The sequence below is a fragment of the Nematocida major genome (genome assembly GCF_021653875.1).
Source record: "Nematocida major strain JUm2507 chromosome Unknown 2428, whole genome shotgun sequence".
In the NCBI taxonomy this organism is placed as follows: domain Eukaryota; kingdom Fungi; phylum Microsporidia; genus Nematocida; species Nematocida major.
In genome coordinates, this window is record NW_025952946.1 from 16,437 (window position 1) to 43,642 (window position 27,206).

General features: G+C 49.8%; 18 protein-coding genes across 18 annotated transcripts; 11 read left to right on the top strand and 7 right to left on the bottom strand.

Annotated features, from left to right (window-relative positions):
- Nucleotides 1–106: 106 nt before the first annotated feature.
- On the top strand, nucleotides 107–796 carry NEMAJ01_1623 (protein farnesyltransferase/geranylgeranyltransferase type-1 subunit alpha; the record flags this gene model as incomplete). The annotated part of the gene is made up of 1 exon (XM_047915461.1): nucleotides 107–796. The coding sequence occupies one exon, from the start codon at nucleotides 107–109 to the stop codon at nucleotides 794–796; it is 690 nt and encodes a 229-aa protein (XP_047771418.1).
- Nucleotides 797–981: 185 nt separating this feature from the next.
- NEMAJ01_1624 (uncharacterized protein) lies at nucleotides 982–1,752 on the top strand (the record flags this gene model as incomplete). Its single annotated transcript, XM_047915462.1, has 1 exon — nucleotides 982–1,752. One exon carries the CDS (start codon nucleotides 982–984, stop codon nucleotides 1,750–1,752), a length of 771 nt encoding a protein of 256 aa, XP_047771419.1.
- Nucleotides 1,753–1,765: 13 nt separating this feature from the next.
- On the bottom strand, nucleotides 1,766–1,933 carry NEMAJ01_1610 (uncharacterized protein; the record flags this gene model as incomplete). Its single annotated transcript, XM_047915448.1, has 1 exon — nucleotides 1,766–1,933. One exon carries the CDS (start codon nucleotides 1,931–1,933, stop codon nucleotides 1,766–1,768), a length of 168 nt encoding a protein of 55 aa, XP_047771405.1.
- Nucleotides 1,934–2,618: 685 nt separating this feature from the next.
- Nucleotides 2,619–3,317, bottom strand: NEMAJ01_1625 (uncharacterized protein; the record flags this gene model as incomplete). Its single annotated transcript, XM_047915463.1, has 1 exon — nucleotides 2,619–3,317. The coding sequence occupies one exon, from the start codon at nucleotides 3,315–3,317 to the stop codon at nucleotides 2,619–2,621; it is 699 nt and encodes a 232-aa protein (XP_047771420.1).
- A 208-nt stretch (nucleotides 3,318–3,525) lies between these two features.
- Nucleotides 3,526–5,193, bottom strand: NEMAJ01_1626 (uncharacterized protein; the record flags this gene model as incomplete). Its single annotated transcript, XM_047915464.1, has 1 exon — nucleotides 3,526–5,193. One exon carries the CDS (start codon nucleotides 5,191–5,193, stop codon nucleotides 3,526–3,528), a length of 1,668 nt encoding a protein of 555 aa, XP_047771421.1.
- A 566-nt stretch (nucleotides 5,194–5,759) lies between these two features.
- NEMAJ01_1627 (uncharacterized protein) lies at nucleotides 5,760–6,698 on the top strand (the record flags this gene model as incomplete). Its single annotated transcript, XM_047915465.1, has 1 exon — nucleotides 5,760–6,698. One exon carries the CDS (start codon nucleotides 5,760–5,762, stop codon nucleotides 6,696–6,698), a length of 939 nt encoding a protein of 312 aa, XP_047771422.1.
- Nucleotides 6,699–6,984: 286 nt separating this feature from the next.
- Nucleotides 6,985–8,712, bottom strand: NEMAJ01_1628 (SWI/SNF-related matrix-associated actin-dependent regulator of chromatin subfamily A-like protein 1; the record flags this gene model as incomplete). Its single annotated transcript, XM_047915466.1, has 1 exon — nucleotides 6,985–8,712. The coding sequence occupies one exon, from the start codon at nucleotides 8,710–8,712 to the stop codon at nucleotides 6,985–6,987; it is 1,728 nt and encodes a 575-aa protein (XP_047771423.1).
- Nucleotides 8,713–9,133: 421 nt separating this feature from the next.
- NEMAJ01_1629 (uncharacterized protein) lies at nucleotides 9,134–11,704 on the bottom strand (the record flags this gene model as incomplete). The annotated part of the gene is made up of 1 exon (XM_047915467.1): nucleotides 9,134–11,704. One exon carries the CDS (start codon nucleotides 11,702–11,704, stop codon nucleotides 9,134–9,136), a length of 2,571 nt encoding a protein of 856 aa, XP_047771424.1.
- Nucleotides 11,705–12,116: 412 nt separating this feature from the next.
- Nucleotides 12,117–13,493, top strand: NEMAJ01_1630 (tRNA (uracil-5-)-methyltransferase; the record flags this gene model as incomplete). The annotated part of the gene is made up of 1 exon (XM_047915468.1): nucleotides 12,117–13,493. The coding sequence occupies one exon, from the start codon at nucleotides 12,117–12,119 to the stop codon at nucleotides 13,491–13,493; it is 1,377 nt and encodes a 458-aa protein (XP_047771425.1).
- Nucleotides 13,494–14,207: 714 nt separating this feature from the next.
- NEMAJ01_1631 (uncharacterized protein) lies at nucleotides 14,208–14,876 on the bottom strand (the record flags this gene model as incomplete). Its single annotated transcript, XM_047915469.1, has 1 exon — nucleotides 14,208–14,876. The coding sequence occupies one exon, from the start codon at nucleotides 14,874–14,876 to the stop codon at nucleotides 14,208–14,210; it is 669 nt and encodes a 222-aa protein (XP_047771426.1).
- Nucleotides 14,877–15,017: 141 nt separating this feature from the next.
- On the top strand, nucleotides 15,018–16,148 carry NEMAJ01_1632 (uncharacterized protein; the record flags this gene model as incomplete). The annotated part of the gene is made up of 1 exon (XM_047915470.1): nucleotides 15,018–16,148. One exon carries the CDS (start codon nucleotides 15,018–15,020, stop codon nucleotides 16,146–16,148), a length of 1,131 nt encoding a protein of 376 aa, XP_047771427.1.
- A 269-nt stretch (nucleotides 16,149–16,417) lies between these two features.
- NEMAJ01_1633 (protein transport protein SEC31) lies at nucleotides 16,418–19,678 on the bottom strand (the record flags this gene model as incomplete). The annotated part of the gene is made up of 1 exon (XM_047915471.1): nucleotides 16,418–19,678. The coding sequence occupies one exon, from the start codon at nucleotides 19,676–19,678 to the stop codon at nucleotides 16,418–16,420; it is 3,261 nt and encodes a 1,086-aa protein (XP_047771428.1).
- Nucleotides 19,679–19,762: 84 nt separating this feature from the next.
- On the top strand, nucleotides 19,763–21,415 carry NEMAJ01_1634 (uncharacterized protein; the record flags this gene model as incomplete). Its single annotated transcript, XM_047915472.1, has 1 exon — nucleotides 19,763–21,415. One exon carries the CDS (start codon nucleotides 19,763–19,765, stop codon nucleotides 21,413–21,415), a length of 1,653 nt encoding a protein of 550 aa, XP_047771429.1.
- Nucleotides 21,416–21,483: 68 nt separating this feature from the next.
- Nucleotides 21,484–21,702, top strand: NEMAJ01_1611 (uncharacterized protein; the record flags this gene model as incomplete). The annotated part of the gene is made up of 1 exon (XM_047915449.1): nucleotides 21,484–21,702. The coding sequence occupies one exon, from the start codon at nucleotides 21,484–21,486 to the stop codon at nucleotides 21,700–21,702; it is 219 nt and encodes a 72-aa protein (XP_047771406.1).
- Nucleotides 21,703–21,705: 3 nt separating this feature from the next.
- Nucleotides 21,706–22,914, top strand: NEMAJ01_1635 (uncharacterized protein; the record flags this gene model as incomplete). Its single annotated transcript, XM_047915473.1, has 1 exon — nucleotides 21,706–22,914. The coding sequence occupies one exon, from the start codon at nucleotides 21,706–21,708 to the stop codon at nucleotides 22,912–22,914; it is 1,209 nt and encodes a 402-aa protein (XP_047771430.1).
- A 28-nt stretch (nucleotides 22,915–22,942) lies between these two features.
- NEMAJ01_1636 (uncharacterized protein) lies at nucleotides 22,943–23,356 on the top strand (the record flags this gene model as incomplete). Its single annotated transcript, XM_047915474.1, has 1 exon — nucleotides 22,943–23,356. The coding sequence occupies one exon, from the start codon at nucleotides 22,943–22,945 to the stop codon at nucleotides 23,354–23,356; it is 414 nt and encodes a 137-aa protein (XP_047771431.1).
- Nucleotides 23,357–23,906: 550 nt separating this feature from the next.
- On the top strand, nucleotides 23,907–25,517 carry NEMAJ01_1637 (uncharacterized protein; the record flags this gene model as incomplete). The annotated part of the gene is made up of 1 exon (XM_047915475.1): nucleotides 23,907–25,517. One exon carries the CDS (start codon nucleotides 23,907–23,909, stop codon nucleotides 25,515–25,517), a length of 1,611 nt encoding a protein of 536 aa, XP_047771432.1.
- A 540-nt stretch (nucleotides 25,518–26,057) lies between these two features.
- NEMAJ01_1638 (uncharacterized protein) lies at nucleotides 26,058–27,200 on the top strand (the record flags this gene model as incomplete). The annotated part of the gene is made up of 1 exon (XM_047915476.1): nucleotides 26,058–27,200. One exon carries the CDS (start codon nucleotides 26,058–26,060, stop codon nucleotides 27,198–27,200), a length of 1,143 nt encoding a protein of 380 aa, XP_047771433.1.
- Nucleotides 27,201–27,206: the final 6 nt, after the last annotated feature.

Genomic DNA, 27,206 nt, shown 5'->3' on the forward strand with positions numbered 1-27,206 from the left:
TTCCCGCAGAGCTGCAGGGCCTGTGGAAAAACGTGCAGCATGTCTCAGGCAGCTCTGCGGAAAAAGTCTCCAGCACGGGCTTTTAAATAAAATTATTTTGCCCCGCATGAACAAAGAAAACGCCGAAATAAGAATAAAGTACCCGAGCGACTATGTGGTCCTGATGGAAAAGCATATCGAAGCCATGAAAGCAGAAAAGTACACGATTGACGCTCTCCACAGGACGTCCACACTTTTGTTCCACTTTCCAACAAACTATACCGTCTGGGTGGACAGGAGGAAGATTCTTCTGGGCCTTCCCGAAGCAGAGTATACCTTGCAGGACGAGCTCGCGTGGATAAAAGCCAAGGCCGCGGACAACCAGAAAAATTATCAAGTTTGGCATCATTTTAAATTTGTATTGAGAAAAACAAGCCATGAAATATCAACTGATTTGGAAATTCTCGAGCTGGTCAAAGAAGAACCCAAAAACATCCACTTTTGGGGGGTATTTTTGGCGTGCACCCAGGATGTGCCCAGCGCCCTAGAGTACACGAAATACTTCATTGAGGTGGACGTGCGAAACAACTCGCCCTTCTCGATACGGCACACGCTTATTATGCCCTTGCTTAAGGAGAGCGCAGATGCAGTTGAAAAGGAGAGGGCCTTCCTTCTAGGCCTCCCCATTCTAAAGCGAAATGATGCATACTGGAACTATGTGAATGCAATGGATAGAGAGTTTCCAGAGCATGCGATCCTGCAGGAGTGCGAGGCCCATCTGAAGTCAAAGGAGGCTACAGTGCGCTGTGGGGAATAGAGTAGAGCGCATATGTTGTTCTATGCAGGGCAGTGAAGCCCGCCAGCTATAAATAAAGATGCATAGTTTTCTTGGGCTAGCAGTGATTTCCAGATGGTTTGGCCCCATCGCACAAAAAATATCTTTCTTTTCGATCAGGACCAAAAGCACTATTTATTAGATCAAGATGCAAACATGCGAAGAAGATGGCCGGAGCATTCGATGCACAATTTGGCAAAAGTATCGCAAATGACTCCTTGTGCGATAGGAGGTACTGCATTTCAAGAATTCTATGCTGCTTCAAAAGGGCGGAGAGAATTCTCCCGTGCCCCGAGAGCGAAGCCCCCAAAAGCGTGGAGGTGCGCTTGGCCTTCTCTGACCTCCTTGCAGAACAAGTTGACTTTATACGCAGCACGGTAAACGGCATTTCAGAGACTCTGCGCCTTGACATACACGTGCTCCCAGATTTAGTGCAGCACTCTACGCACATTATTGCCAACACAGACCCAAAAGGCCTGAGCAAAAGAACGTACAAGTACCTCGCAGGGATTCTCCTCAAAAAGCCCATTATTTCCTTCATGTGGTACGTTGAGCTTTTTGAGGCATCCAGAGGAATATGCGCCCCAGACTACGACACACTCCATGCGGAAGTCCTTCTACAGCAGCTCACAGAAAACAACATAGTCCGAGGCGACTTCTCATACGGCTACTCTGACGCCCCTGCAATGGCACACAAAATCGTGCACGCTGAGCCTGTTCTGAAGGGAGTGGGCATACAGGATGTAAATAGCACACTGACGCAGGCAGAGTTAATGCTTGTTGAGCTCGCAGGAGGGACTGTATGCAAAGGCGATGGAGACACAAGTGCAAATACCGTTAGTATACTGGACATCGAGCAGTTCTACGCTATGATTTCGTCCGGGCATGTTCTCACCCTCCGCGAGAAAAAAATCTTTCGCTTTGAGCTCCCGCAATAGTTTTCCCGTGCCTCTAGTCTGACGAATAAAACTTGTTCAGAAATAGCCTTTTTTCATCGGGCAGTGTCAGACTGGTAGAGTCCAGGACTCTTGCTGCATTTTTTGCATCTTCTTCTGTGATGGACTCGTACGACACAATGTCTATGGAGGCCATGGCATCTTTTGAGTTTATTTCTGGCATAAAATATTTTGCGAGTTCCTCTATATATTCCCCATGGGATTTGCCTCTGCGCACGCCCGGGCACTCAGATGTGTTTATGAGTCGTCTCTGCAAGACAGGCCAAAAGTGCAGAAAAGGCATGTAGAGCTGCGTGCGTCTTTGCATATGCTCTTGCTGTGTTCTTGCACGATTTATTGGGGTTCTGCTGAAGCTGTGAAAATAGCCCGCTCCTGGGACATTGACGGGTTATTAGGGGCTGACGATGCCCACGCTGGGAGGGCGCAGTCTTTCCCGCAATGCTGTATATGAGCCCTGCAACGATGCGGACTTCGCACTATCCCAGGATCTTTTGATCTTTATGTGCTATATTGAACTTGCCCGAGTTTGCACAGAGGGCTGGCAAGCACTCAGAAGAGCACTTTCCTCTTTGCAGCTGAAGGTGCCAGGAAGAAATAAGTCTGGGCATTTGTGCACTTTGGCGGTGTGAACTCGATGTTAACAACCGTTGAAAGATGCGGCTGGATTGGTCTGCCCTCATAGGGGGCGTGCTCTAAAAAGAAAAGGCCAAGCAGCTCTCGCTTAACATAAAAATAAATCACTGCATGCAGGACACTATAAAATAACAGCAGCTATCTGGCTTGCAAAAACATAGAATATTCATGCGCTTTAATTATATGCACTATGTACGCATCTGGTCTTTTCTTGCTTATTTGGAGAGCTCAGTCTTTGAAATAGCCAGCGCGTTGTGCAACTTCGCAGAGAGAGCTTGTGCCATGAGCTCCTGGCCCTCGCCCTCACCCGAGGCCTCCTGCACTCTTCTGCCGTCTTCAGGCTTTCTGCAAAGGTATGTGCTCTCTTTCAGAATTTCCACCATCTCAGCCAGCCTGTCTATTTTTTTCTGTTTTATGTCTATCTGGGTGTTCTGAATGCCTATAGTTACATTGGCCTTCTTCAGGTCTTCCTCCAGCACAAAGACTTTTTTCCTTAGATCGGCATCTTCCAGGGCACTCGTGCCTTTTGCAGGGCTTGACAAAGGCGCTTGAACGGGCTCTTTTGCTTCCAGAGGCCTCCCCTTTGTGATTTTAAACAAAATAGAGCTCAGCCGGGCTACTGTCTTTTTGACCTTTTGGATCTCTTTGTAGACATCCTCCTGCCCTTCCTCGCAGCTGCCTTTTCTGTGGGCTTCTGCCAGATTGCACGCCTCTGCTTGGGTTTTGCTTTGCAGCTTTCTTCTTACCTCAGCACACCTTGCCGCTTCTGCACTGGCTGCATTTTCTGCTGCGGCAGGCGGTGCACCAGTATCCAGTTCGTTTGACACTACATATTCATCGCTAAAATCATTGAAAACGACACTGTTTTCAGGCCTCCTCACACTTTTCTCTCTGTCTTCCTTACTTACGGGCATATTTTATTTTTATCTGAAGATATTTATTTGATTTTTTTCGATTCTAGACCCATATTCCGCAATTTCCAATATACGTGCACACTCTGCATCTGGAGCACTGAAATTTAAAAAAGACAGAACGCCTAGAAGTGTGCAGGATTTATTGTGTGACAGCCGCCCGAAAACAGCTTTCTACGTGTGGAATGGCCTGAGTAAACGTGTTTGGGCGCTAGTTGCCTTTTTGCACTCTTTTTTTCTTTTTCGGCATTCCTTCATAGAACTCGCTCAGCGTCTTGCACTGCAAAATATGGCTTCCCAGCCTATACAGGCGCGTGTACTTCATTTCTGTTCTGCAGGCCAGCTGCTGCGCGTGTGTTTTGAGCATGCCCAGAATCTCCTCTTTAGAGATGTTTTTAAACATGAGCGGATCCACATGCTTTTTCAGCATGACGTTGTGGACTCCCATTCCGATGTACTTTGCGCTTATGTTCAGAAGCATGGAGGCCTGCTCCACAGGCACTGCTAGCTGTATGTTGGTCTTAGACATAGGCATGATAAAGCCCATATCCCACTTTTTTATGCCGGTCATTGCGCACCACTGCCTTCTCAGGATGCTTGGGGGCGTGTTCATTATGTATGCTGGCAGGCCCTTTATCCGGCAAAAGACAAATTCTGGCGTGGGCTCGCTGGGGGCTTTCCTGCTCTGCTCGCCTTCTTCAAGCTCACTCGCCGCGCCTGCAAACTCTTCTATTTCGTGCTGCGCTACCTCCACGCTGTCTTCTTCTTGCAGGGCCTTCTCGCCCGCGCCTGCCTGCTCCCTCTCTGAGCTCTGCGACTCTTCTTCTGTGCTGCTGCACTCGCTCTCTTCTTCTGCCTTCAAGCTGGTCAGGCCAATCTGCTTTATTTCCTCCTGCAGGGCGGATATTGTGGCGCGAAGCTCTTTAAACTTTCTTTGGTGCTCGTCCTCCATTTGCACAGCTTCGCCTGGCCTGGCGTGCATGGCCTTTGCAGCCTGGGTCAGCATGGCTATTTCTTCGCCCTTCTGCTCGGCCTCCTTTTTCAGCTGCCCAATGGCTCTGTCTTTCTCCTTGATGAGGGTTTCGGTTTTCATTGTTCTCTGGATGTACCGAGACTCTTTTTCTTGCGTAATTCGCGCAGCTTTTTCCATTGCATGCCGCGCCTCTTGCAGGCTCTTTTCCAGTGCCTCTATTCTGCACTGCATCTGCTCGGCCTCCTCCTGTGTTATTTTCACTCCTCCGCTTCTGGTCGCCTCCTCTCTTTTAATTTCTTCTTTTACCTTTTTCTCAACTGCGAGCACAAACCCTGAGAACAACGCTTTCATCTCCTTCTGATACTTTTGCTCTTCCACGAAAACATCCGACCCTTGCTCCTTTTCAGTGCTGCCTTCTGGGCGGATCCCCTCTTTCAGGGCCTCCCCCAGGTCTTCGCCCCCGCATGCTTTTTCTTTGGCGTCACTAGCAAGCTCCTCCGGGGCCTTCTGGCTCTGCCTGCTTTCCTGGGCATCTTCTGCTTGGGGCCTGCCCTGATCTGCTTTTTCTGCATCAAAAGTTGCATCCACTGCTGTTTTGTCTGCACGCGCACCACTCTCAGCTGTGCCCATGCTTTGGCTGTTGTCAGACAGGCTTGCAAATATGGCGGAAGTGTCTGGGCCTTTGCCTCTCTCTGCTTCTTGCTCCTTGCCCGCGCTGGCTTGGAATGCATTCTGTGCCTTGGTCTTCCAGGGCCCCTGGCCCTTACCTATTTTATTTGTCTGGGGGTTACTAAAATGAAATAGCATCTTCTGTCCAGGGGTCAATTCGCTTTGCGGAAGCACTTCAATGCTTTCTGAGATGTTCTTGCAAACTTCAGCCTCTATGCTCTCCAATGGTTTTTTCATTGCTTGTTTAAGGCTGAAATATTTTCGACTTAAATTTAATGTTAGCTAATAAACAAACACATTACCACACTGCAACATGGAACCAATATCCGCCCAAAAGAGTCCATGGAAGTAAATGCAGCCCGCAGAGAAAGTTCTAGATGCAGCTCTTTCCTGTGATGACAGCTTTTTAATGTTTAAATATTTGCCAGGTCTGGCCTTGCTTGTGTTTACTTTCGTAAATGTTATCTGTTTGGGCCGAGAACCTTCTTTTGGCATCCACCCTGCAGCCACATTGACTGTATGGATGCGCTCCTTGCAGTGCAATCTCTTCACTTGGCCTTCTTTTGCACCCCCACAGATGCAAATGCACGGCATGCTCAGAAAGGCCCTTTTGGCGTGCTCTGCGTGTGCACTGGCCTGCCTTGCATGAACATGCCGATTTTCAATAATTGGTTTTGCTGGTGCATTCCTGCATTCTGCTGGTGCTTTTCGGGCTTGGTTTGGCCTCCCTTTTCTGATGACCAATCAGATCAGCGGACTTGAATATTATACGGAAGATGCAACACGGTTTTATGGACAAACCCATGCAAGACGAGATAGACACGCAGAGCGAAGAAGAGTTCTCTTCCAAGATGCTGCTGACCCCTAAGCTAAGTGCGCCCTCAGATGAAGAGTATCTCAAGGCAATTGTTTTGTCTCGGCTCATAAAACATATTTTCTGCGCGTCTGGGCTAAGCAAAATAAAACTTCCCAAGGAGGCACAGAGCCCCTTTAAAGATCACATCCACGTTAAGAATGTGAAGATTATGACAAAGTCCAAGGAGCGAATAGGCGCGTGGGTTGTGTACAATAAAGAGAAAGACGTGGCGGGGTGGAGCCTGGTGCTGCATGGGAACTCCACAAACAGAAACACGTTTTCGCAGCTGTACGAGGTCGAAAACCTGCTGAACGAGGGCATTGGCGCTCTGATCATAGACTATCGAGGGTTTGGCGACTCTGAGGGGCTTCCCAGCCGAAGTGCTTTCATTGAGGACGTGTCCGCTGGCGTGAACTACTTCCGGAAGAAAAACATTATGTCCATATCGATAATCTCGTACTCTTTGGGAACTGCCATAGCGCTTGAGTACCTGATGAGGTACACGGGCAAAAAGATGCCTGTTAACATAGAAAAGCTTGTTCTTGTCAGCCCGTTCAGCTCCACCATCTCCTTGCTGAGGGAGTACAAGCTGTGGAATTTTATCGAGATGGTTCTCCCAAACAGCTCCACGTATGCCATGCACGGGCTGGGATACAACTCTCTCCAAAACATACAGAAAGTGCGCATGCGCATTCTTATCATACACGGAGCAGCAGACTGGCTCATACCGTGCACGCATGGGGAAATTCTGGCCAAAAACAGCAATGCCACTTTTCTGAAGCTGGAAAACGAGACCCACAGCACCGTGTTTAAAAATCCGCTGACGTGGAGGACAATAGCAAAATTTGTTGAAAACCCCCCCAGCAGCGAGACACCCTCTGCATAGGCAGAACGGCCACAGCAACTGATTTTCTAGCTGCAACTTTCCTATTAAGAAAAGACTGCATTTCCATTCTAAGCGCACATATTTTAGTTTATTGTGGTGTGCATAAACTCTCGCCCAGAGAAGAGGGTGCATATCCGCGCATTAAAGAGTATCCCAATAAATATGCTAGATATAAACAATGTACAGAGTGGGCTTTCTAGGCGCACGCCCTGAAGAGCCGTTTTTGCTCAAGACAGGTATATCCCCCAGAGACCGCCACTTTCCACAGCTTCTTCTCTGTGCGCGTCTATTTAAACTGGTGCATTACCTTCTGCTTGGGGTTAAACGTCTCAAACTCCAGGTTTTCCTTGTCGTGCTCTATGATTCCTATGCCGTTCAGTGTTCTATTTTTTCGCTTAAGAAGCGGCCACAGCTGCTTGTCCACATACGAGGCAATCAAATAGTATATGTTGACTGTCTCTGTCTGCCCTATTCGGTATATTCTGTCTTCAGCCTGGTGCAAGTCCCCGGGCGTCCAAGGAAGCTCTGCAAAAATCACAGTTGTTGCACAGACGAGAGTAAGGCCGGTTGAGCACGCCTTTAGGCTCAGTATTGCTAAGTCACACTTCGGGTTTTCTCGGAACTCGTCGCAGAGAAGCTCCCGTTTGGGCCGGGGCGTGGATCCGTCTATTTTTATGGCTCTGCTCTTAAACTCCTCGTATAGGGCGTCTAGCACGTCTCTGTGGTGTGCAAAGACAATTATTTTTTTGCATGTCTTGCTTCTCATCTGCTGGACATAGTTCAACACATCGCTGATTTTTTCTCGGGCTGCAGTGTTGTACTCTGTAAGCAGCTCGTTAGTCACCATTTTTGGGTTTGTCTGGATCTTTATCTGGACGTCTTTTTTCACAAGGTCGGTGTTGAATGTCACGAGAACCCTCCTTTTTATGCCCAGCTGCAGGCAGTCCTGCTTCACCCTCCGTATCAAAACGAGCGCGTTTACTGCAATTTTCAGCTCGTCCAGATTCTTGTTTCCCCGGTACTTTACCAGGTGCTTGAACCGTGGATTTACTGCCTGGTAGTGGGTTTCGCTTATCCGGCAGTATCTCTCGTGGTACTCTTTGTACGAGAAAAGAGACGGGCAGATGATGGCTATTTGCGTGTATAGCTCGTGCGCATTGGAGAGTGCGGGCGTGCCAGACAGAAGAATCACGTTCTCCAGGCGGGTGAGAAAAGGCACAAGCACCTGTGCTCTCTTGCTTTCGTGGTTTTTCAGCGACTGCGACTCGTCGGCAATTCCCATGAAAAAGTCCTCTGCGTGCAGCTGCGCCAGGTGGGAGCTTGCCCCGTTGTAGCTGGCAATAAGCGCAACCACTTCGTGAGCCCCCACATCCCCCACATTCCGCCACTCCTTTATGTCGTAGCACCTTTTTGTTATGTACTTCCCCACCTCTTTTGCCCACATGGCAGTGTTGGATGCCGGAGCCACAATCAGCATGCACCTTTTTGTGGTGTTTGGGTTTGCCTCCAGGTACTTCTTGGCAATTGCAATTGCCTGCAGGGTTTTGCCCAGCCCCATTTCGTCTGCTATCAGAAGCCTGTAATTTCGCTTGCATGCAACTGCCACGCCTTCTATTTGGTGCGGCTTCAGATGGATGCTTCCGCCTCCATCAATATGCTCCAGCACGGACAGGGTGCTTTCTGCTTTGGGCTTGGCGGCTGCTCTACTGTACTTAGCCGCCAGCGCCCTCAGCAGGCACAGAGGCGTTCCCTCTGCCTTCTTTTGAATGAAGGAGCAGCACTTTTCAAGCTCTGGGTACGACCAAACATGGAATATCCACGCATTCTCTGCCAGAATGTATTTAGATCCGATCTTGTCAAACAGATGCGAAGATATTTCCTTCGTGCTAGGCGATATTTTTGCCTGCTGCTCGTTTATAAGCGTTATTGTAAAGCTGTTTGGAATGGGAGGTTTTGCCCCCGTTTGCGGTTTTGTGTTTTGCAGAAGACTCATTGCCTGGTTTTCAGAGTTCATAAAAATAAAAATGCGCAGAGACTTATGCGCTTTAATATAGCGCCCATTCGCTGACATGGGCTCATGCACGCATTTTCTCTTTGGCTTTCCTTGGCTCGGAGAAGGCGGGGATCTTCTGCGCAGCCTCCTGTTGCACCGCAAGCCTTGAAATTCGCTGGAAAGCATCTCTAGAGCTTGTCTTTCTTGCACATTTAAATGCCAGCCTGTGTGGAGCTTCCCCTGTGCTATACCCCTTCTTTCTGTGCGACCAGTTGGGTCTTGTGCGATTCTGGTGTTAGTGCTCAGTTTAGTCTGTCTTTTCGCATTTGGCTGTATAGAAAAAATGCATTCAGAATTTCTGTAAAATCTCGCATAGAAAAGTACACTTTTTATTTTTGGGCGATAAAAACACAGTTTACGGCGCTGCAGGCCGCAGGCAGGCCTATACGTCGTTGCACAGGACTATTTCTGCGCCGTGCGAAAGTATTTTGGACTTGATTTTTGCGGGAAGCCTCCACAGCCCACAGGCCATCTCTTTCCCCGAAAGAACGGCTTTTTGTGAAAGTATGGGAAGCATTACAAAGAGCACTAGCATAGCCGCTCTCAGAGGAGCACTGAGCGCGCGCTCCAAGGACGAAAAAGTGCACACTCCCGCAAAAATCAGCAGAAACACGCAGTTTTCAAGCAGTGCTAGAAGGTGGAAGGGCCACTCCCCAACGATGTACCCTAGCCCTACAAAGTAGGAGAGCGCCCAGACAGACTTGTACGTGTTTTTTTGGGTGAACAGGCTGGCGTATCCGAAGGCTGCTGCAAGGTCAAACACGGCCTCCTTGGCCACGACGTGCCACAGCATGGCCACCGCCGGAACCATCGTCAAAACAGCACATCTTTGCACAGACTGGAGTATGCTCTTGTAAAAAAGGAATCTCCGGCCTCTGTAGAAAAAGCACAGGAGGCTGCACACCACGCCAAAAACCAGCCCAGCGCCTTTTCCGATCTGCAGGGTATTTTGCCAGGCATGCGGCTGGGCAACCGGAAACTCTCTTCGCATGTTTTCAATTGCAACAAAAAAGCTGTGCAGCGACAGAAGTGTTCCCAGAAGGAAAGCGTTGAACAGAGAGAACACAAACAAAACATACAGGACCACTCTAAGAAGCGCGCCAGGCGGAGCATAGAACACTGAGTAGAAAGGGTTGAACATAAGCTCAGCCCGAGAGGCTGCAGCCAGGTTGTTTATCCACCCAATTTCGTTCAGCCCAGACTCCAGGAACCTGTCCATGCACACTCCCTTCTTCTGGCCGTGCTCGTCAAAGTAGAGGTCTTTTTCCCCCTTTGTGACCAGAAGCTTCTTTCGCACACACACCTCGTCGTTGCAATATGGAACTTCGTTGTTGCACGGCAGGTACCGAAGATACCGCATGTCCATGCCTGCTTTCGGCAGGGGCCCATCAAACAAAAGAGACTCTATCTGCAGATACTGCACAGCACGCGCTGAGCAGCGTGTAAATACAAAGGCCATCTGCTGAAAGCACCGCTGGGCTATTCTTCCATGCGCAAACAGATCTACTATTGGGACGTAGTAGTAGAACCACGGAAGAGCCTCCACCCACGTCATCCGATAAGGCCTCAAGGAAATCAGATACCCGCGCCGAATCAGAAAGCACAAAGCCTCCACAGGAACACATAGCATAAACCCCACACACATCATTAATACAATCAGTGCAATGTATCCCTGTATATTTATGATCATGCTGTCCTTGACCAGCCTGTTCATCGACATGTTTAAAGGGCACAGCCACGGCAGAAACCCAGGGCGAATTGCCCCAGGGAATCGCATGCAGGCTTTCTCAAATACAAAAATCGACAGGTTCCCAAGCAAAATGAATATTCCGCTGGAAAGGCGCGGGTGCTTCTCAACCAGCGCGCACAAAGCACTTTCTACGGGCACGCCAAGCTCTATCCCCAGAACTTTCAGCACCCGATGCGCCATGAAAAAGCTGCCTATTTCCCGAATAGCGCGAAAAACTGGCTGCACAAAGAACCCCCCAACGATGTTTACAATGCAGTACGGAAGCATCCCAAACCTCAGCAAGAAAATGTACAAAATCCTAATAAGCACGAATGCAGTGTTTATGCCCCATTTGGGCCTTTCCATCCATGCAGTCACATGCTTTGCAAAAAGCAAAAGAAAGTACAGGCAAAGCAAAAGTCCGCCTGCAGGAGCCAAGACACGCCCAAAGACAAAGTCAGGCCCAACCGCGTCGAAAGGGTTAGCAAAATAAGAGAACACGCACGCAGCCCCCAGGAAAAAGAAAAACACCGCAAAGTCTCTGAAACAGGTTTTTTGCTCCAAAAGCCCCTCGCTGTCGTCCTCAAAGACAATTATGTCCAGAATCTTCCTGATTTCCTCGTCTTCTTTGTTTCTCTTCTGGTCTTTGTCCAAAGTGCACTTTCTTTTGTATATGTCTGCAAGCGGCTTTTTTCCCTCATTGAACATGTTTAGCTTGGTCAGCGTGTCCAGAACAGTGTACGTGTTCTGCTTCTTCTGCTGGTCCATGCTCTTGCGCGCCGAAAATGTCAGCAAAGGGAGGCACAGAAAGACCTCAAGGAGAGACGCGGCCTTACGCAGGGAGAAAAGCCCAAGGCCCAGGCTCCCGAAAAGCCCCAGCCCCAATAGGTGGGACAGCTCAAAGAGCGCATCCTTTGCCCTCTTCAGGCGGGCACATACAAGGTCCTTTGCATACGCCCTGCACAGAAAAAGAAAGCCCGGCGTGAACCCATAGTTTTTTGTGTAGTCTCGCCGGATCCGCATCTTGTGCCCGCAAAACAAGCATGTCTGACTCTGGGCTTTTTTTATCCACTCAATAATGCATGCAGGGTGCATGTGCTTTAAGTTTCCTATGCACTTGCACGGTGAAATCAGCTTGTTCTCTTCAGAGTCCGCCTCCGAGCATATCCTGCAACTGTGCGTTTTTTCGCTGGAATTGCCAATATTTGTTTTATCGCTTTGCATGGTTCTTATCTGTACAAAAAATAAAATAATATTTACGATCGTCCTAAAATCTTTCTGATCTTTCTTGCTGTGCAAGCATAGTGCTTTCCCACAGGCCGCATATTTTTTCTTCTTGTGAAAGGCCTCCATATTTAACGCCTGCGAGCCAGAGTGCCTGGGCCTTTGCAGTCCTGCATATGCTGAAAAGCCGAGGCGACAGGTCCTTGGGCCAGCCTTCTTGGCCGAGTAAATTCGAGAGTCTTCCAGAACGGGCACTTTCCAGGCATTTTCTCGGGCTGGAAGGTGCAGGAGCATATGCCTGTGTGAAAGCAGGCCCTGCACGATCTGCAGGAAAAGTGCACTTTTTGGGCTCTTCCAGCGCAAGAGCACGCTTTACAGGCTTTATTGCGCGGACGACGAAAAAAATATTTTAATGGAAGCGCGCACGACAAGCTGGAAAATCCACAATATACCAAAACAGATCAAGCGCAACGTTTTATTAGGCCTGATAAAGGGGCAGCTAAACCACGAGAATTTTTCGCTCTCTTTCAAGGACAACCGGCGAGTAGCCACTCTGATAACACAGGAGGACACGCTCCCAGAGATAATGCACAAAGGCCGGGCACTTGACATCAGGAGAATGAACGTGGAGGTGCGTGATGTGAAGGACATAGTTACGCCGTTGAACAAAATGTCGTATGCTTCTCAGCTGGAAAAGAAGGCTTCTGACGTGAAGGAGATGTTTTCGCATTTGGGGTGTGCCGAGGTTGAGTCTGTGGCTTCGCCTTTGGAAGTCGGGTACAGGAACAAGTGCGAGTTCACATTCGGGTTCTCAAGCGAGAATGTGCCGACGCTGGGGTTTAGGCCAGCGAAGTTTACGTCTGCGCCGAACCTTGTAGCAGACCCAAAGGAGTGCACCTTCAACACGCCAGAGGAGATGCTGTCTCTTGTTCAGGCCGTGAACAGCTACCTGCCAGAAAAGGCCGGCCTGGTCTATAACCGGATAACAAATACAGGATTTCTGCGGCTGCTGTGCCTCAGGAGGCTGGGGGAGCATCTCGTGTGCATTCTCCAGGCGAACTGCGAGTCCTTTGAGTGTGCGCTAGACAACAAGATGGTTTGCGACTTTATAGACACTCTGCCGGGCGATGTTTTTCTGTCGTGCTCGACTGGAATATTCGACGGGCTTCTAAGAGACTCTGAGCTGAGGCAGGTGAAGGGAGAGAAAAGGCAGTACAAGGAAGTTCTCAACGGGTGCACGTTCGAGGTTTTTCCGCTGGGGTTCTTCCAGGTGAACAAAGGCGTGGCCCAGATTTTGGTGCAAACTCTCCAAAAAAGCATAGAGACAGACACGGTTTTGGACATTTGCTGCGGGTCTGGGAGTCTTGGAATATGCGTGGCAAAGGGCACGCAGAAGAAGGTGGTGGGCTTAGAGCTGTCCCAGGAGTCGGTCAACGACGCAAAGGCAAACGCCGAGCTGAACGGCGTGGATGCAAAGTATTTCTGCGGGTCTGTTGAGAAGACTCTTCCCTGCGTTCTGGAAAAGACAAAGGAGCCGGCGTCTGCCTTGATTGACCCGCCGCGCGCAGGAATATCCGACAAGCTGGCCCGAGGAATCGCCCAGCACAGCAACATATCGGAAATATTCTACATCAGCTGCTCCTACTCATCGGTCAAGAGCAACATTGAGGCCATCTCGAAGACGTATGCTCTGAAGAAGATATACGTCCTCGACATGTTCCCGTTCACGAAAGACGTAGAGTGCATCTTCCACTTTGTAAGAAAGCCAGAGACAGCGCCTGCTGCATAGACACTGGAAGTAGAGCAAACCTAAGCGCAGCTAGAGTTCAGCCCATCCTGCGCGCAGCTTATTATTTCCATCGGAGAGGCGATATTTATTCGTTGGTGTTCTCGCTGAAAATCACGCATCTGTGTGGGCAGAAGAGCAGCCAATCCCTTTCCAAAGCCCCTCGCCTCTGCGCAACGGAAACTTTGAAAATGCGGTCCTCTCGCACGAGAAAAGGCACCATCGGGCAAAGCAAAGCCACCGCAGGAGAAAGCAGGATTGCTCCTACAAGATGGCCCGGCATTGGTCAGTCCGCCCGTGCAAGAACCAGTCTGCATCTCAAGGGGACTCCATGCATGCACTTTCTGCAGGGAGGCTTCCAAATAAAACATATGGTGCGTATAGCTAAGAACTAGTGCTTAGAGATTTATTTTTTCTTGCGGCTTGGGCTTGGGCTCAGAGACTGCGCGCAAAATGGCATAAACAAATAGCAGTAGGCAATTCAGTGCTTTTCGCTGCTACTAGACAGCACCGCATAAGCCCAAGAAGGGCGGCTTCCTCTCTTCTATTAGTATGTGTGCGTGTCTTGCATCTGCAAAATGCGCACGCGCCTCTGCAGCACAAGCTCGTGAAAGATCCAGGTGTGCGCTGCACAGAAAAATCGCACAGTAGATGCGCGTGCTTCTTTCAACGGGCGAGAAGTCTTAGTTTATTTCACCGCTGTTTGGCTTGCTTGGCCTATGCGCCCTTGTGAAGCGGGTTCATGCACGCAAATAACTTTCTGAAAAAACTCACTTTCTTCCTAGGCTGCTGAGCTCCCTCGGACTTGACCCAAAGGCCTCCCTTCACAGGAACGTACATAAAGTCCTCCTTCAAGATCTCTCTCTTTGGGACCCACTGCTGCTTGGCTGCGCTCTCCTGCCGAGATATCTCCATCTCCATTTTGATAATGTTCTTCTGCACCAAAGACAATCCCTCCATGTACTCAGAGGTGACATATATTGGGTCCTTTCTGAGGCTTACCACCGACACGGAAGAACTCTGGGCCTCTATTCTATTTACTTCTGGCTCTGCCTTCTCGACGGTCTGCACATGCTCGGACTCTACGCAGTCGTCGTGTATCGTGTAGCATGCATCCTCGTATTCCTCGTCTATGTCTGCGTGTGCTGCTTCGCAGTCGTCCTCTTTTATAAGATTGACTTCGAAGGTGCCGCTTTCTACATATTTGATATTTTCCAAAGACTCTGCAGAGATCTCTGCAGGCGCCTCGTCTTTCTGCTCTTCATTTGCAAGCGGCGCCTCGTCTGTGCTGTTGGCCTCTTTTTCCTCGGGCTTATTCTCTTCAGAAAGCAGCAGGATGGGCTCGGCCACTTCTTCCTTGATTATCATCTCTTCTTTCTGCATCATATGTACCCCTTGTATGCAAACATTTATAGTTTCCAAATAATTTACTCCGTCTTAAACCACTCAATTATTTCTGCTCCTAGGCCAGGAGGTCGTTACGCCAATCATTAAAAAAATGCTTGCCAATAAAAAATTTGAGGCCATATGAAGTTTAAGCTTATAGAAGACGAAGTCGCCCCAAGCCACGCTGAAGCGGCAGGATCTGCACACAGCGAGGACGAAATAGACTCGACCGAATTTTTCGGGCTGGATGCAAAGACTGACTTTTCATCATCTGAGGAAGAGGATGCGTGGGAGGACTCAAATGAAAATGCGGAGAGCGAGGTCCATTGGACGGTTGAGAAGATAGAGAAAAGGGCAGCAACTGTGCGAAAGCCGTCTGCACTCTCCAAGAATGTGCTAAAGTACGCCGTATCCCCTGTCCTGACGATCAAGAAACCAATAGAGAAAGTGCACGTGACGGAGGAAGAGATATACATACTGGACAGAACAGGGCATATGCATCTATATGGGGGCGCCGGAGAAGAGGAGGGCGAGAAAAAGCTTCGAAAAGTGGAAATATCCCGTGGGAAAAAAGAAAAACATTTTAAAGACTTCATTCTTCTGAAAGGGCACACTGTCGTGGCGCTTACAAAGGCCTTCCACTCGTTCAGCATTATAAATATGGAGAGGGGCACTGTGCAGGAGGTGAACTTGTACCAGTACAAGGACAGGGCGTATACTAGGCTAAGAAACGTGGAGGGCGGATTTGCTCTGCTGGCCTGCCAGTCCATGCTTGTGTACAACTGCAACGCACTTCTTGTGGACAGGATCGAGTTTTCGGAGAACATTGTGGACATCGCCGAGGAAGAGGACTCTTTCCTGGTTCTTCTGGAGAGTGCACTTGTGCGGTACTGCAAGAGAATGAAGGCAATCACCGCGCGGTCGGAGGTGCTGATTTCTCCGGCGGTGCTGTGCGTGTTCCGAGAGTGTGCAGCCGTGGGCGGAAAAGGAGGCGTCACAATATTTAGCAAGAGCTCACTGGAGGCTGAAAAGGAACTGGCCAATCTGGACAGCGTCACAGGGATAGAGTACATGGAGGACATGGACATTTTGGTCTTTGGCGACAAGGAAAGGCCGAACGGCATCAGGATGTTCAACGTGAAGGACCAGAAAATGATCACCACATTCCCCCCGGGAAAGGGCCTGGGCTATGTCAGAGGCTTTGCTGCTGCCGGGAAGTCTTTGTACTTCGGGGTCGACTCGAGAATGCACGTTCTGAGGGTTTCAGAGTAGAGAGTAGCCCGAGCTCTGCGAGCAGAGGCAGGCGGCCGCTGGCAGCGTAGAAGCGGATAGAGGCAGGCGGAGCGCCTTTCCAGGCACGTATTATATAACAGGCCGAGCAAGCAGGCCTGCACAGGGAGAGCTGGCTTTCCCAGTGCCCGAAAGCGTCTAATAATAAATCACTCACTTGATTTTGTGTAAAGCAGAGAAGATGCGGCAGCGCCAAAGCAAAAGAGGCTGGCCGATGCACGCCTGCAAAAACTGACAAACACGCTTTATTTTCAGTGCAAAGCCACTTTCAGGAGACTGTATATCGCAGGCATCCATATTTCAATCTCCGTGCCCTGCGGCCTTGACGCTGCAATAAGGTCGCCCTCCCTTCGGATCTCGTTGAGCTGGTCAGGCCCCACATGCGGCACCTGTCCGCCGTCAATCCCCAGGCCCTTCACCTTCTGCACAAAAGTGCCCATTCTAGAAACAAACTCCGGCGCCCACTTTCTCTCTGAGAGGTGCTTTCTCAGCACGACCAGCTTTGGGTCGATGGACTTCAGAAGCCACCCCTTCAGCGCGCCCTTCTTATTATTGATTATATCCAGCAGCGTGGAGACCACCGAAGACATATCCGCATAGACCTTCGCCATTTCCGGCGTGACCGTCACCTCCTGCGCCATCTGCGGGGCATGCATTCCTCCGCCCATGTGCCCGCTGTGCTCGTTCATGCGCATTCCCGGATTCCCCGAGAAAGGAGTTCCCATCCTGGGGGCTCCCATCGGGCCTGGGAAAGGGGTGCTGTTCTGCATGCTTGGGCCAGCCCGCATTCCCCCCAAAGGCGTTCCTGCTGCCGTGCTTGCACCTGCTCCCAAGCCAGAAAGCGGCATTCCGCCAGGCCTAAACACGCTGGCTCCTGCACTGCCCTGGCTTGAGATGTGAGAAATTCCGGGGGTGCTCATCCCAGAGGGTGCTCCCGACTGCATGCTTGCCATCGTGGGGGGCCTTGCTGCTGGCATTCCCATCGGAATCTGTGGCATTTGCAGCGGTTTTTCGCTTCTTGGCGCCCCGGGGAAGGGCGTGGACATTGTACTCTGCCCTGCCGACGAGCTAAGCCCGGAGGGGAACGGGGAAGGATTTCCCAAACTCGGGCCTGTCCCTGGCATTTCCATTCTCTGGGCAAACGGCGCCTGGCCTCCTGAAGGGGGCACGTACATGCCCCTACCTGCATCTGCAGCCTGTGCGGGCATTCTGCTGAAAGGCGTTCCCATCTGAGGATTTGCATACGAAATTTTTGGCCCCGCTCTTCCCCCAATGCTCGGCGTGGCCATTGTTGAGACGGCGTTTGGGGTTGCAGCTGCGCCAGGATGCCCCATCGGGGGCCTTGCCGGATTGCCCAGCATCGATGCATTTTGCCTGTACGAAGACGGCTGCGCCATTCCCACCCCAGCAAGCGGGTTGAGCGAAGCACTTACTGCAGCCGGATTGAAGGCCATTCCCGCTCCAGGGCCCTTCACAGGCGCACTCTTTTCTATGCCTGCTCCTGGCATGCCCATTCCTCCGCGGGGGAATGCACTTTGCGGCATTAGCGGCCTTTCGCTGCTTCCGCTAAGAGGCTGGCCCTGTGTCCTTCCGTGGATGTTCATTCTGTTCATGCTCTGGTGGGTGCTTGTTGAGCTGGGGAGGTTCAACTCCGCCTCTACCTCGCTGGCGGACTTCTGGTCGAGCGACTTCACAAACGCAAGGACTCTCTTCTTCTCGCCCTTCCGCATGAGTATCTTCAAGTACTCGATTGTGTGCACGTCTATGGAAATAGTTTTTTTCATGAGGAGAGTTGCTCTTTCCAGGATGGAGAAGACCTTCTTGAATCTGTCCATAAACTCAACTGAGCTGTAAATGGTCTTGGGGAGCTCAGTTTGCTTCTCCTCGATTTCCTGGTACTTCTGCACGTCCTTCGCAATCAAGTAGCAGATCTTGGCGGACTCTGGGTTTGTTTTCTCGAGGCACTCTGCCACCGACCGCACCTTGGGGATGAACTCCTCGTCTGTGCAGTGGCTTCCCAGTATCTTTACAATCACCTTCCAGTCTACGTTGTTCTTGATGAGTCCACTGTAGTCTCCCGACAGAATCGAGAGCACCAGCAGGAAGCTTGACGTTGCCCCGGGGGCCTTGAGTATCCGCTCCTTCTCCCGCTTGAGAACGCCCTCTCCGTCGCACATGGCTATAAGCGCTGCCAAGTGGGCGTTCTCCTTCAGCGCGAGAGAAAACGCAGACGAAAAGTCTCCCCGGATGAGCATCTCTGTGATTGCGTCCTTCTCGTCTATCTGGATATCTGCAGGCTCCTCCTCGCCCTCTGGGCTTTCCAGGATGGGGCTCTTCTCGTCTGCAGACTTCAGAATTTTGAGGATTTCCCGCCTGGGGTGCTCCTTCTCGTACGCATCGAGCACTTTCCACTCGTACAGCGTTTTGTCCGCGTCCTCTGTCCACTTTCTCAGCCTTGGCCCCTTTTCCTCGGAAACCAGCAGCCCACTGCTTGTAAAGCACAGGCCTGGGCCCTGCTTCTGCCACTCTGGGAGCTTTCCCAAAAAAGGCGAGCGTGCATTCAGCGACGTAAGCGTGTCAACAACGACGTGTCCATTGTACGAGGAGTATGCAATCAAGTCGGGGTTGTCCGGGCTAAACGCAAAGTCAAAGACAGAATCCTCCACAACCACGCCTCTTTTCTTGTACGTGTTCGCATCCCATGCAATGACAGAGTTGTCTCTTCCGCACGTGATGATGAGCGAAGGGTCCTGCCTCGACCACTTGCAGTTCAGAACTCCCTCCGTGTGCCCCTCCAGCCTGGGGGTTCCCCTCGAAATGCGCAGGTCGTACAGCATCACCGAGCTCTGAAGGCTCGAAGAGACTGCGAGCTGTGCGCTGTTTGAGTTTGGGTCCCACTCCAGAGACGTAATTTCCGACTTTGAGAAGTACGGGTCGCCAATTCTTGTGACTTCGCTCTTCCCTCGCAAGTCCAGAATGCTCACCATTCCGTCTGTGGTCCCGACTGCAAGTATCTGCGTCATGTTCTGGTTCCACTGCAGGCAGCTAATGCCCTCAAACTTCGTGTTTACGCCCGGAGAAAGCGGCTTGTCCAGTGTCCTGAGGTTCCACATCATGATTTTCCCGGAGTAGGATCCTGTTGTCAGCACAGGCATTGCACCTGCAAAGTCTATTCCCAGTATGTCGTCGTCTGTTTTCACATGGTTCTTGAAAATGAGCTCGATTGGGTCCTGCCTCTCCTCGTCCAGCATGCCTGTTGCGTCCCACAGGGTGACATTTCCTGCGTCAAGCCCTCCTGCCAAAAACATCTTGTTCCCGTACATGCCCCACTTCAGCCTGTTAAATCTGGTTGGAACCACCTTGCTGAACACAACCTCGTCGGTATCTAGGCTTCGCACCTGCAAGAGTGAATTTGACGAGAAATCGCTGTTCAATATTTTGGCTTTTGTTCCCAGAGCCATTAGCGACCCCATTGGACTGAATGATACTAAACTAGTTGTCTCTATCTTCATGTATAAACAAAAATGAATGAAAATTAAAATATTATATAAGAAACAAGCCAAGCATAAATTGAATTATTTTCATTTTCAGCAAAAATGCTGGATATACAAAAGGACCAGCTTCTTAGCGATTTGTTTTTTTCATTAGTGGGTCTTGAATGTTCGAGTGTTCGGGTCAGAAAAGGCCAGGCCATAAATGTGCAATTTAATTCGCTCATTCCAAAAGACGACCTGCAGATAGTCAGCGCCCTGCTCAGCATAATCGTTGGGGTGCGGCAGTGCAGATACAAGATAGACGAAGCGTACTTTTCCGGTGGGACAATTCGAAAGTGCCTTTTCAAGGGCATCGAGGAGGAGCTGGACGCCTTCGCCAGGAAGGTCGACGAGGTCCGAAGGAGTGCCCAGGGCATAGACCTGAGGTCTCTGCCGTTTATATTCCAGGGGGAGATAGAGCTCTTTTCTGGGATGATAAATATGCTCCGGGAGACAGAGTCTGTCAATGAGCTCTTTCTGCTGGACGTGGTTTTGCGCAGCCGGATAGTTTGTCTGCCTGCAGTGCTGCATTTGGTGCCCCCAATGAACAGGGTCTTGACTTGCCTCGTAGAGGGGAGAAAGACCGACGGGTACTTTGAGGAAAGGCACAGCTACGACTACAGCGAGTGCTTTTGGAGCAACCACTACAGGGTAAAGGAAGCACCGCCGTGCCTCGCCCAAGCAATAGGCACGCTCATGGACCTGGGGAAGATATCAAAAATTCGGAGGGCTGTTAACGAGGCCCGCATCGAGTACTCGGGAAGCGTGCTGTCCGTGCGAAATGGGCAAGCTGTTGTTTGCGAGGCTGAAATAGGCGCGTATGCAAGCGCACTTTCTGACTGCCCAGCTGTGAGGGCTGCGTGGACGGAGGGCGTCTCCGAGCTCTTTGCAAAAATCGGGCTCGATGTAAGCAAATACTCCGAGATGTTCAAAGAGCTTGGGGAAAAAATGTTTTGCGTGCCCTCTAGAAAAGACATGTCTTTTGTGAATTACATCATGCGGAAGGGAAGCCCAGGATACACTCCATTCGAGGCGCACGTTGACTCTCCACGCCTTTCCTTCCTTGAGGACTCTTCTTTCCTCCTGGAGAAGGTTGAGGGCGTGCGGGCATCGCCCGTCTCTTTTGTGTACAACGAAGTCTCCCTCCCGAAAGCCCTCTTGGGGATATACGACACAAGAACGGGGAAGTGCGTGGCTGGGCTCTCCCTTCTGCAGGGACTCGACATTTCCTTCGCGCTGAAGGAGCCTGTGTCCATGTTCTTCTCTGCGAAGTCGGTTTCCGAGCTGAAAATCCTCTTCCGGCTCATATACTCGCTGTACGCGGTTGAGCACTTTTCGTGCGCGCAGTACAGCCACTGGAGGATAAAGCACATTTTGCTGAGCTTTGTGACGGGGATAAGGATGTGCATTGCCGAGAAAATAGACGCCGAGTTTCAACGCGTGGTGGGCGAGAAAAACATCGCAGAGTACACGCCCGCGCTGGAGAGCGCCCTTTACAGCATAACAAAGGCCTCCCTCCTCACAAGCCCGTTTCTCATGCAGTTTTACAGCCGGGTTTTTTCCATCGCGTTCATGTACATTGAAATGACAAACCGAGAGCAGCTCACGCGGGAGGAAACGGACGAGATCGTGGCGTCGCTTAAAAAGTGCTTTAGGGCGGCACTCCCGTACGTAAAGTCCCCGATTCTTCTGGCTTTGTTTGAGTCTTTGGCATGAGCGTGCAGGCCAGCGCATTATTAAGGGCGCCTGGCTTGGGATATAATGTTTTCGCGTGAAAAGTTTTAATGAAAATTCTCGCTCTCTACGCCAAGGCCAAACAGATTTTCCCGTTTTTGGAAACAAGTGCGCCTCTTGTGAAGTTTCTTCCGAGGCGCGCAGGCATTGACGGGGCAGAGTACAGGTACGAGTCTGCAGTGAAAATCTGCAAAACCAAAAGGATAGCAGAAGACCCTGCTGAGGAAGACATTAAAAAAAAAGTGAAAAAGACAAAAAAGTTCGCATAGTGCATGGAGAGCGTAATTCTAGCATACAACAAATTGTCGGTTAGCACCATAGCTAGCGTGTTTAAGGAAATAGAGGCCTCCTACCAAAAGAACAGCAAGGAGACGGGAAACATCATAGTCAAAATTTTGCTGGAGACGGACATAGAGAGCAACTTGCTGGCCGTGTCCTCTCTTCTCAAGCTCATATACTCGGCGCTGGACAGGTCGATTGTTGAGGAGGTTGTTTCAAGCATCGAGAATCTGAGCCTGTGCTGCTACATATTCAACTACGGGCTGGTGGACGACACGTTCATAAACTCGAAGGTCTCGGCGCTTATTGAAAAGCGGGATGTTCTGTCCATCCTGAGAATCCTGCAGATGTCGAGCACGCTTCTAGACCACAGCACGCTTTCTCTGATCGAGTCCTGCGTGGAGGAGGACGGAAGCTTCCTTGTCCGCTTTATAAAGGAGTCCGTTGGCATGATCAAGAAGGGGCACAGCCCGTATAGAAGCTACATCCAGGAAGAAATGAACAGCGTGGCAGGCACGGTTTCTGGGATCCTGAAGAAATACGCGCACACAAACACAGAGGTCATCACAGCAGCAACAGACTCGGACGAGCTGATTGCAGTCAAGTTCGGCATGAACACGTCGCTTAAGAAGAAAATATTCTCGATAGTCACAGAGAGCCCGGACTATGCTGAGGCGCAGAGGGCGCTTTATAAGCAGGTGATCAGAAAAGTCTGGCACATAGAGGAAATAGTGAAGGTGTGCATCCGCCTGTGCATTTCTGAAAGTGCGTTCAACACGTACTACCCGACCTTGGTCATCTCGATATACAACACCTCCTCGAACAACCACAAGAGCACCGTCATAAAGTACATATACCAAACAGTGGACAGCAAGGTAGAAACCCTTTCCAGGCTGTCCGTTAAGGAAATATACAACTTGGGGATGCTTTTGGGGCACTTCTACGTGAACGGAATCAACTCGCTCAAGCCCGTGGTGGGCGGGTGCTTTGCCCTGAAGAAGCACGCAGTGCTGGCCAAGGTCGTCTTTAAAAGCATCTTGGTGGCGCATTTAGACAAGAAAATAACGAAGTTCCGAAAGGTAAAGGAAAACGCAGATTTTCGCAGATTTTTCAACAGCAGCCTTATAGACGGGTCTTTCCTAACAGAAGAAAACAGGCCGAGCTTGCATTTTCTGTACGGCGAAATGTTTATACAAAATTAAAAAAATAAAAGAGTAGTAAGGAAAGCCAATGAGAGGAGACTGTTTCTACTTTATGACCTCCACCTGTGCCCGGGGAGATACTTGCTCGTACAGGCACAGTGCGAACGCCAAAAAAAGCTCTGTTGTTTGCGAAAACTGGAGAAACGGGCTTGAGTGCGACGACCAGTGCCCGTACAGACACTCAGACTACCAGCCGAAAGAGAAGCCGCAGACTGAGTGCTACTGGGAGAAGAATGGAGGGTGCAGGCGGCCAGAGTGCTCGTACGTTCACAAAAAAGCCCCGATTAAGCAGGAGTATTGTCTTTTAGACTTGCAGAAGCTGAACTACGATCTGGAGCGCCTTGAAATTGCAGATTTCAATGGGGAGGGCCCTGCCGTCGTGAAGACCGTTCCGGAGCTGGCTAAGGAGCTGCACGAAATTGAGACCATTTTCCACATTTAAATAAAGGAAATAGCTGTTGCACGATTTTTCCACGCTTTCTGCGCGCATTTTCTCTGGGCTGCAGCAGTGCGTTGCTGCTGCTTTGTTTCTGCATGCGTGGAGGCGCAGCGGCCAGAAAACAAACGCAGTGCCTCTTCTTCGATGGCCTATGTGTTTGTGGAAGGAGCTTGTTTGCCACGGCGAGCAGCACCCATAAAACCACAGTGGGCGGAGAGTGTGCACCCTTCTGTCTCTGGCATACAGCCTGCAAACTGTCTAGGGCTTCCTGTTCTGGGTTGTGCGTGTTTTTGTTGGATTTGCATTATTCAATGGTGGGCTCCAAATAAAAATGTCTATTTTTCTTCAATATGGACGTGTTTGTTTTTAGGAGCTGGCAAAGAGAGAAAGAGTTCGGTGCACGAGGCCTCAAAAATAGGAAGAAGTGCCGGCACAGTATAGCCACAGGGACATGCCGAGAAGGCTGTTTGTGCACAGAAACTATAGAAGCGATGCTACTAGTGCTGAAACAAAAAAGACACCGCGGGAATCAAAGTGATTTCTTTCTTTTACTATGCATATAAGCCGAAAAAGCGATGAGGGCATGGAAATATTTGGAAAAGCTGCTTTTCTGGCATTTATTTTGTTTGCAGCTGTTTTGAGTGTAATCGGCATGGGGTATTCCATAGAGAAATGCAGCACGTACATAGAAGGAAGCAGCGGGGTGGTAAAAACCCCAGACGGAAACAATCTGTGCGTGGTGAACCGCATTGCCAAGGACGAGAAGCACATGAAGGTTCTGGCCGTTATATCGCTAAACGAGCAAGAGGAGGAGGACCGCGAGAAACCTGCAGAAGCTGTTCTAAAGTACGAAATAGTAGATGCAGAGAGGCTGAAGACACAAATTGGAAATGACACGGGCGAGAACAACTGCGCCATAAACAACCCAATCCTGGGCCTTTCAGTGACCAAACCAGAGCTTGCAAGACTAACATGCATGATAAGCCCGAAGCAGTACAACGATATACACAGCAACATAATACCGCAAAATGCGAGATACGAAGAGCATGAGATTGAGGAGTACTCGGCGGAAATACGCGCAATTATAGACATGGTTCCAAAAAACCATGTTTCCCGCATGCTCAAGCTTCGGGGCGAGCGCTTTTGGCTGAGGAAAAGGTATTTGTCGATTCTGCAAAACATGCTTCTGGCCCTGTGCAATGAGAGTATAAGCAAGCCCGAGGGAGAAATAGCATGCATGGGCGGACTTTTGATGCTTTTTGATGTGCAACGCATTGAGCCCATAAACAGCATAAACATGGTGATGGACAAGTACAGGATGCTGCTGAGGGACTTTAAACACGGGAAACTCTCCTTGGAGGAAATGCAGGTGGCGGCAGTCAGCATGCGAATAGAGTACGAGCTTGTGTACGATCTGCTAAGCGAATTCGACCATCTGCACGACTGGTTCAGCATGGTGTTCCACAACGAGCAGCACCGGATGGCTGGCTTGGTGCCGGCTACTCCGGGCAAGGTGAGAACAAAAAACCTGCATAGCACCCGGGGAGACAAAACGCTGACTACATACATGCAGGAAATCCATATACACAAGTGCATGAAGATAAATGAGCTGCAGGATACGCCTTCGTCCGACGAGTTTGAGGAGTTTGTAACCAAGCCACTGATTTCGGACTTTTTACGCAAGAACACGCTTTCAAAAGACGAAGTATTTGATGAGCTGAAAGCGGCGCTGATATCTCCCGTAGAGAGCATAATTGTCGACCTTAAGATGTTTAGCAAAATCAAGAAGCATATAAAAAAGGAGATAGGAACGCAAGAATCCACTCTGCACTTTGCAAGCATGGAGGAGGCTAGAGGAAAGATGTCCAGCATCTGGCACAGCCAAATACTAGCAAACTATTTTAAAGACGAAATAAGAAAGTCTGAAATCTATTATTCGGAATATACCAGGCTGGCAGAAAAGTATTTTAAGGCAAAAATCCGCGTAAAGCGCAAAACCAAGAAAGAAGACCAGGCCATAACCAGCGAGGAAAGCGTATCCAGCGGCGCGGAAAGGCACCACAAAGTGAGCGGAATATCACTGAATGAGATCAACAAGCTGTTTCAATCGATCAACATGTTTCTCATCGGGGTGTGGGGCCTTAACAGAATTCTGGGGGGTTAGCCATTCGAGAGCGGTCGTTTACACGCTTGCCAGAAACTGCCGTGCTTTGTATAGTCTTTTGCGAGGAAAGGCGATTTAGAAAATAAATGCTATGCATTTGGATTGTGTATTATTTTGGAAAACATGCATTTTTTGAGAGTTTGCGCTGCCCAAATGTTCATATGGGCGCAAAAGGCCAAAGCACGTAGAATTGCGCCTTTAAGGAGGAGAAGCCTGTGGGCAGCAGGCGCACAGTGGAATATGCCACTTCAGGCATTCAAGTATATGCACTCTATCTGCGCGCTGATCGAGGAACTCATTCAATAGGTGGAAAACAAAGCCCACCAAAGGCCGCGCCATGCGCCTAGAAAGCGCTATATCGAGGGATGCCTACAAATAGCCTGAATTTTTGGATATGTGCACGTGCCATCAAAAAACAAATTGCAAAAGACAGAGATTTTTTTCAAACAAAAAGAACGTCCTAGAAGTTGTGCGTGCGGCTTTAATTACGCAGGAAAAGGCCAGGTCAATTTAAACTTTTTGTTTGTGAAAATATTGAAAATGCAGAAACGACAGTTTAAATTGGTAGAGAACAGCAAAAAACATGTACAATGCCTGAAGATTAATCGTGTGCGCGGAAGCGGGAATATGCACGGCACAGCCTTTTTACTGTGCTTTTTGCTATCGCTTTGCTCTGTGTTTTGCATTACAAGATCCACCAATATAAATACATATGTAAAACTTGAAAAATACACAATGCAGGGGAGCGCGGAGGATGGAAGCTACATATGCGATTCACCGTATGGGCTGAGCGGGCGGCCTGTTTTTGGCGGACAGATATTTTCGCATATTATCAGCTGTGCTCTGAAGGAAACCGAGGGGTATGAGGTTATTTCTGGAGACTGCATTTTCAAGGACAAAACAGACAAAGACTTCCCCATCGTGTACAACAGCAGCGTGGAGGCTCTCGGGTCTACCATTAAGCTGGTTCGGGTTGAGGTCCTCCAGGAGGTGGGCTCCGTCAAGAAAGTGAGGGCGGTGGGGTCTGTTCTTATGCACAAAAAGAAGGCAGCTATCATACAGGAGGGGAAGAAGTACATTGAAACCATCTCAAAGGCCCAGAGCAGCCAGATGCTAGATTACTTTGAGGACGCTGCAACCGACCAAGAGAAACTCGGCAGGATGAAGACCTCGGAGGAGTACTGGAAGGGCATCCTAAAGGACGAGGCCGACTACAGAAAATACATAGACACTCTGCACAGAGTATACTCCAATATAGACATATACATGCTATCCAACAAAAAAAACAACTTCTCCCGGTGCATTGGATACCAACTGCACAGAAAGCAGGAGAGCGTGGGGCCAGAGCCTGAGCAGACGGTTGCCCGGACCTGGACAATACTGGGGTTTATATCAGACGAGTACATACTGGAAACAGCACTCATGCCAGAGGGGCTCTGCATAGTGAACAGCAAGTACAACATTCTGACGCTCACACACTCCGTCAAGTTCAACGACTGCGAAAGGTTTGACCTAAACAGGCCGTTTTTCTACGACGTAAAAATCGACAGCATACACAACAACATAGCGACATGCACGGGAAGAATCATACAGGACCAAATAGTCTATGCGAATGTCTGCCAAACCGGAAAGATATTTGCATTGCAAAAGGCGAGAGAAGAAGACTCCAGCAGACTTAAATAAAGAGAA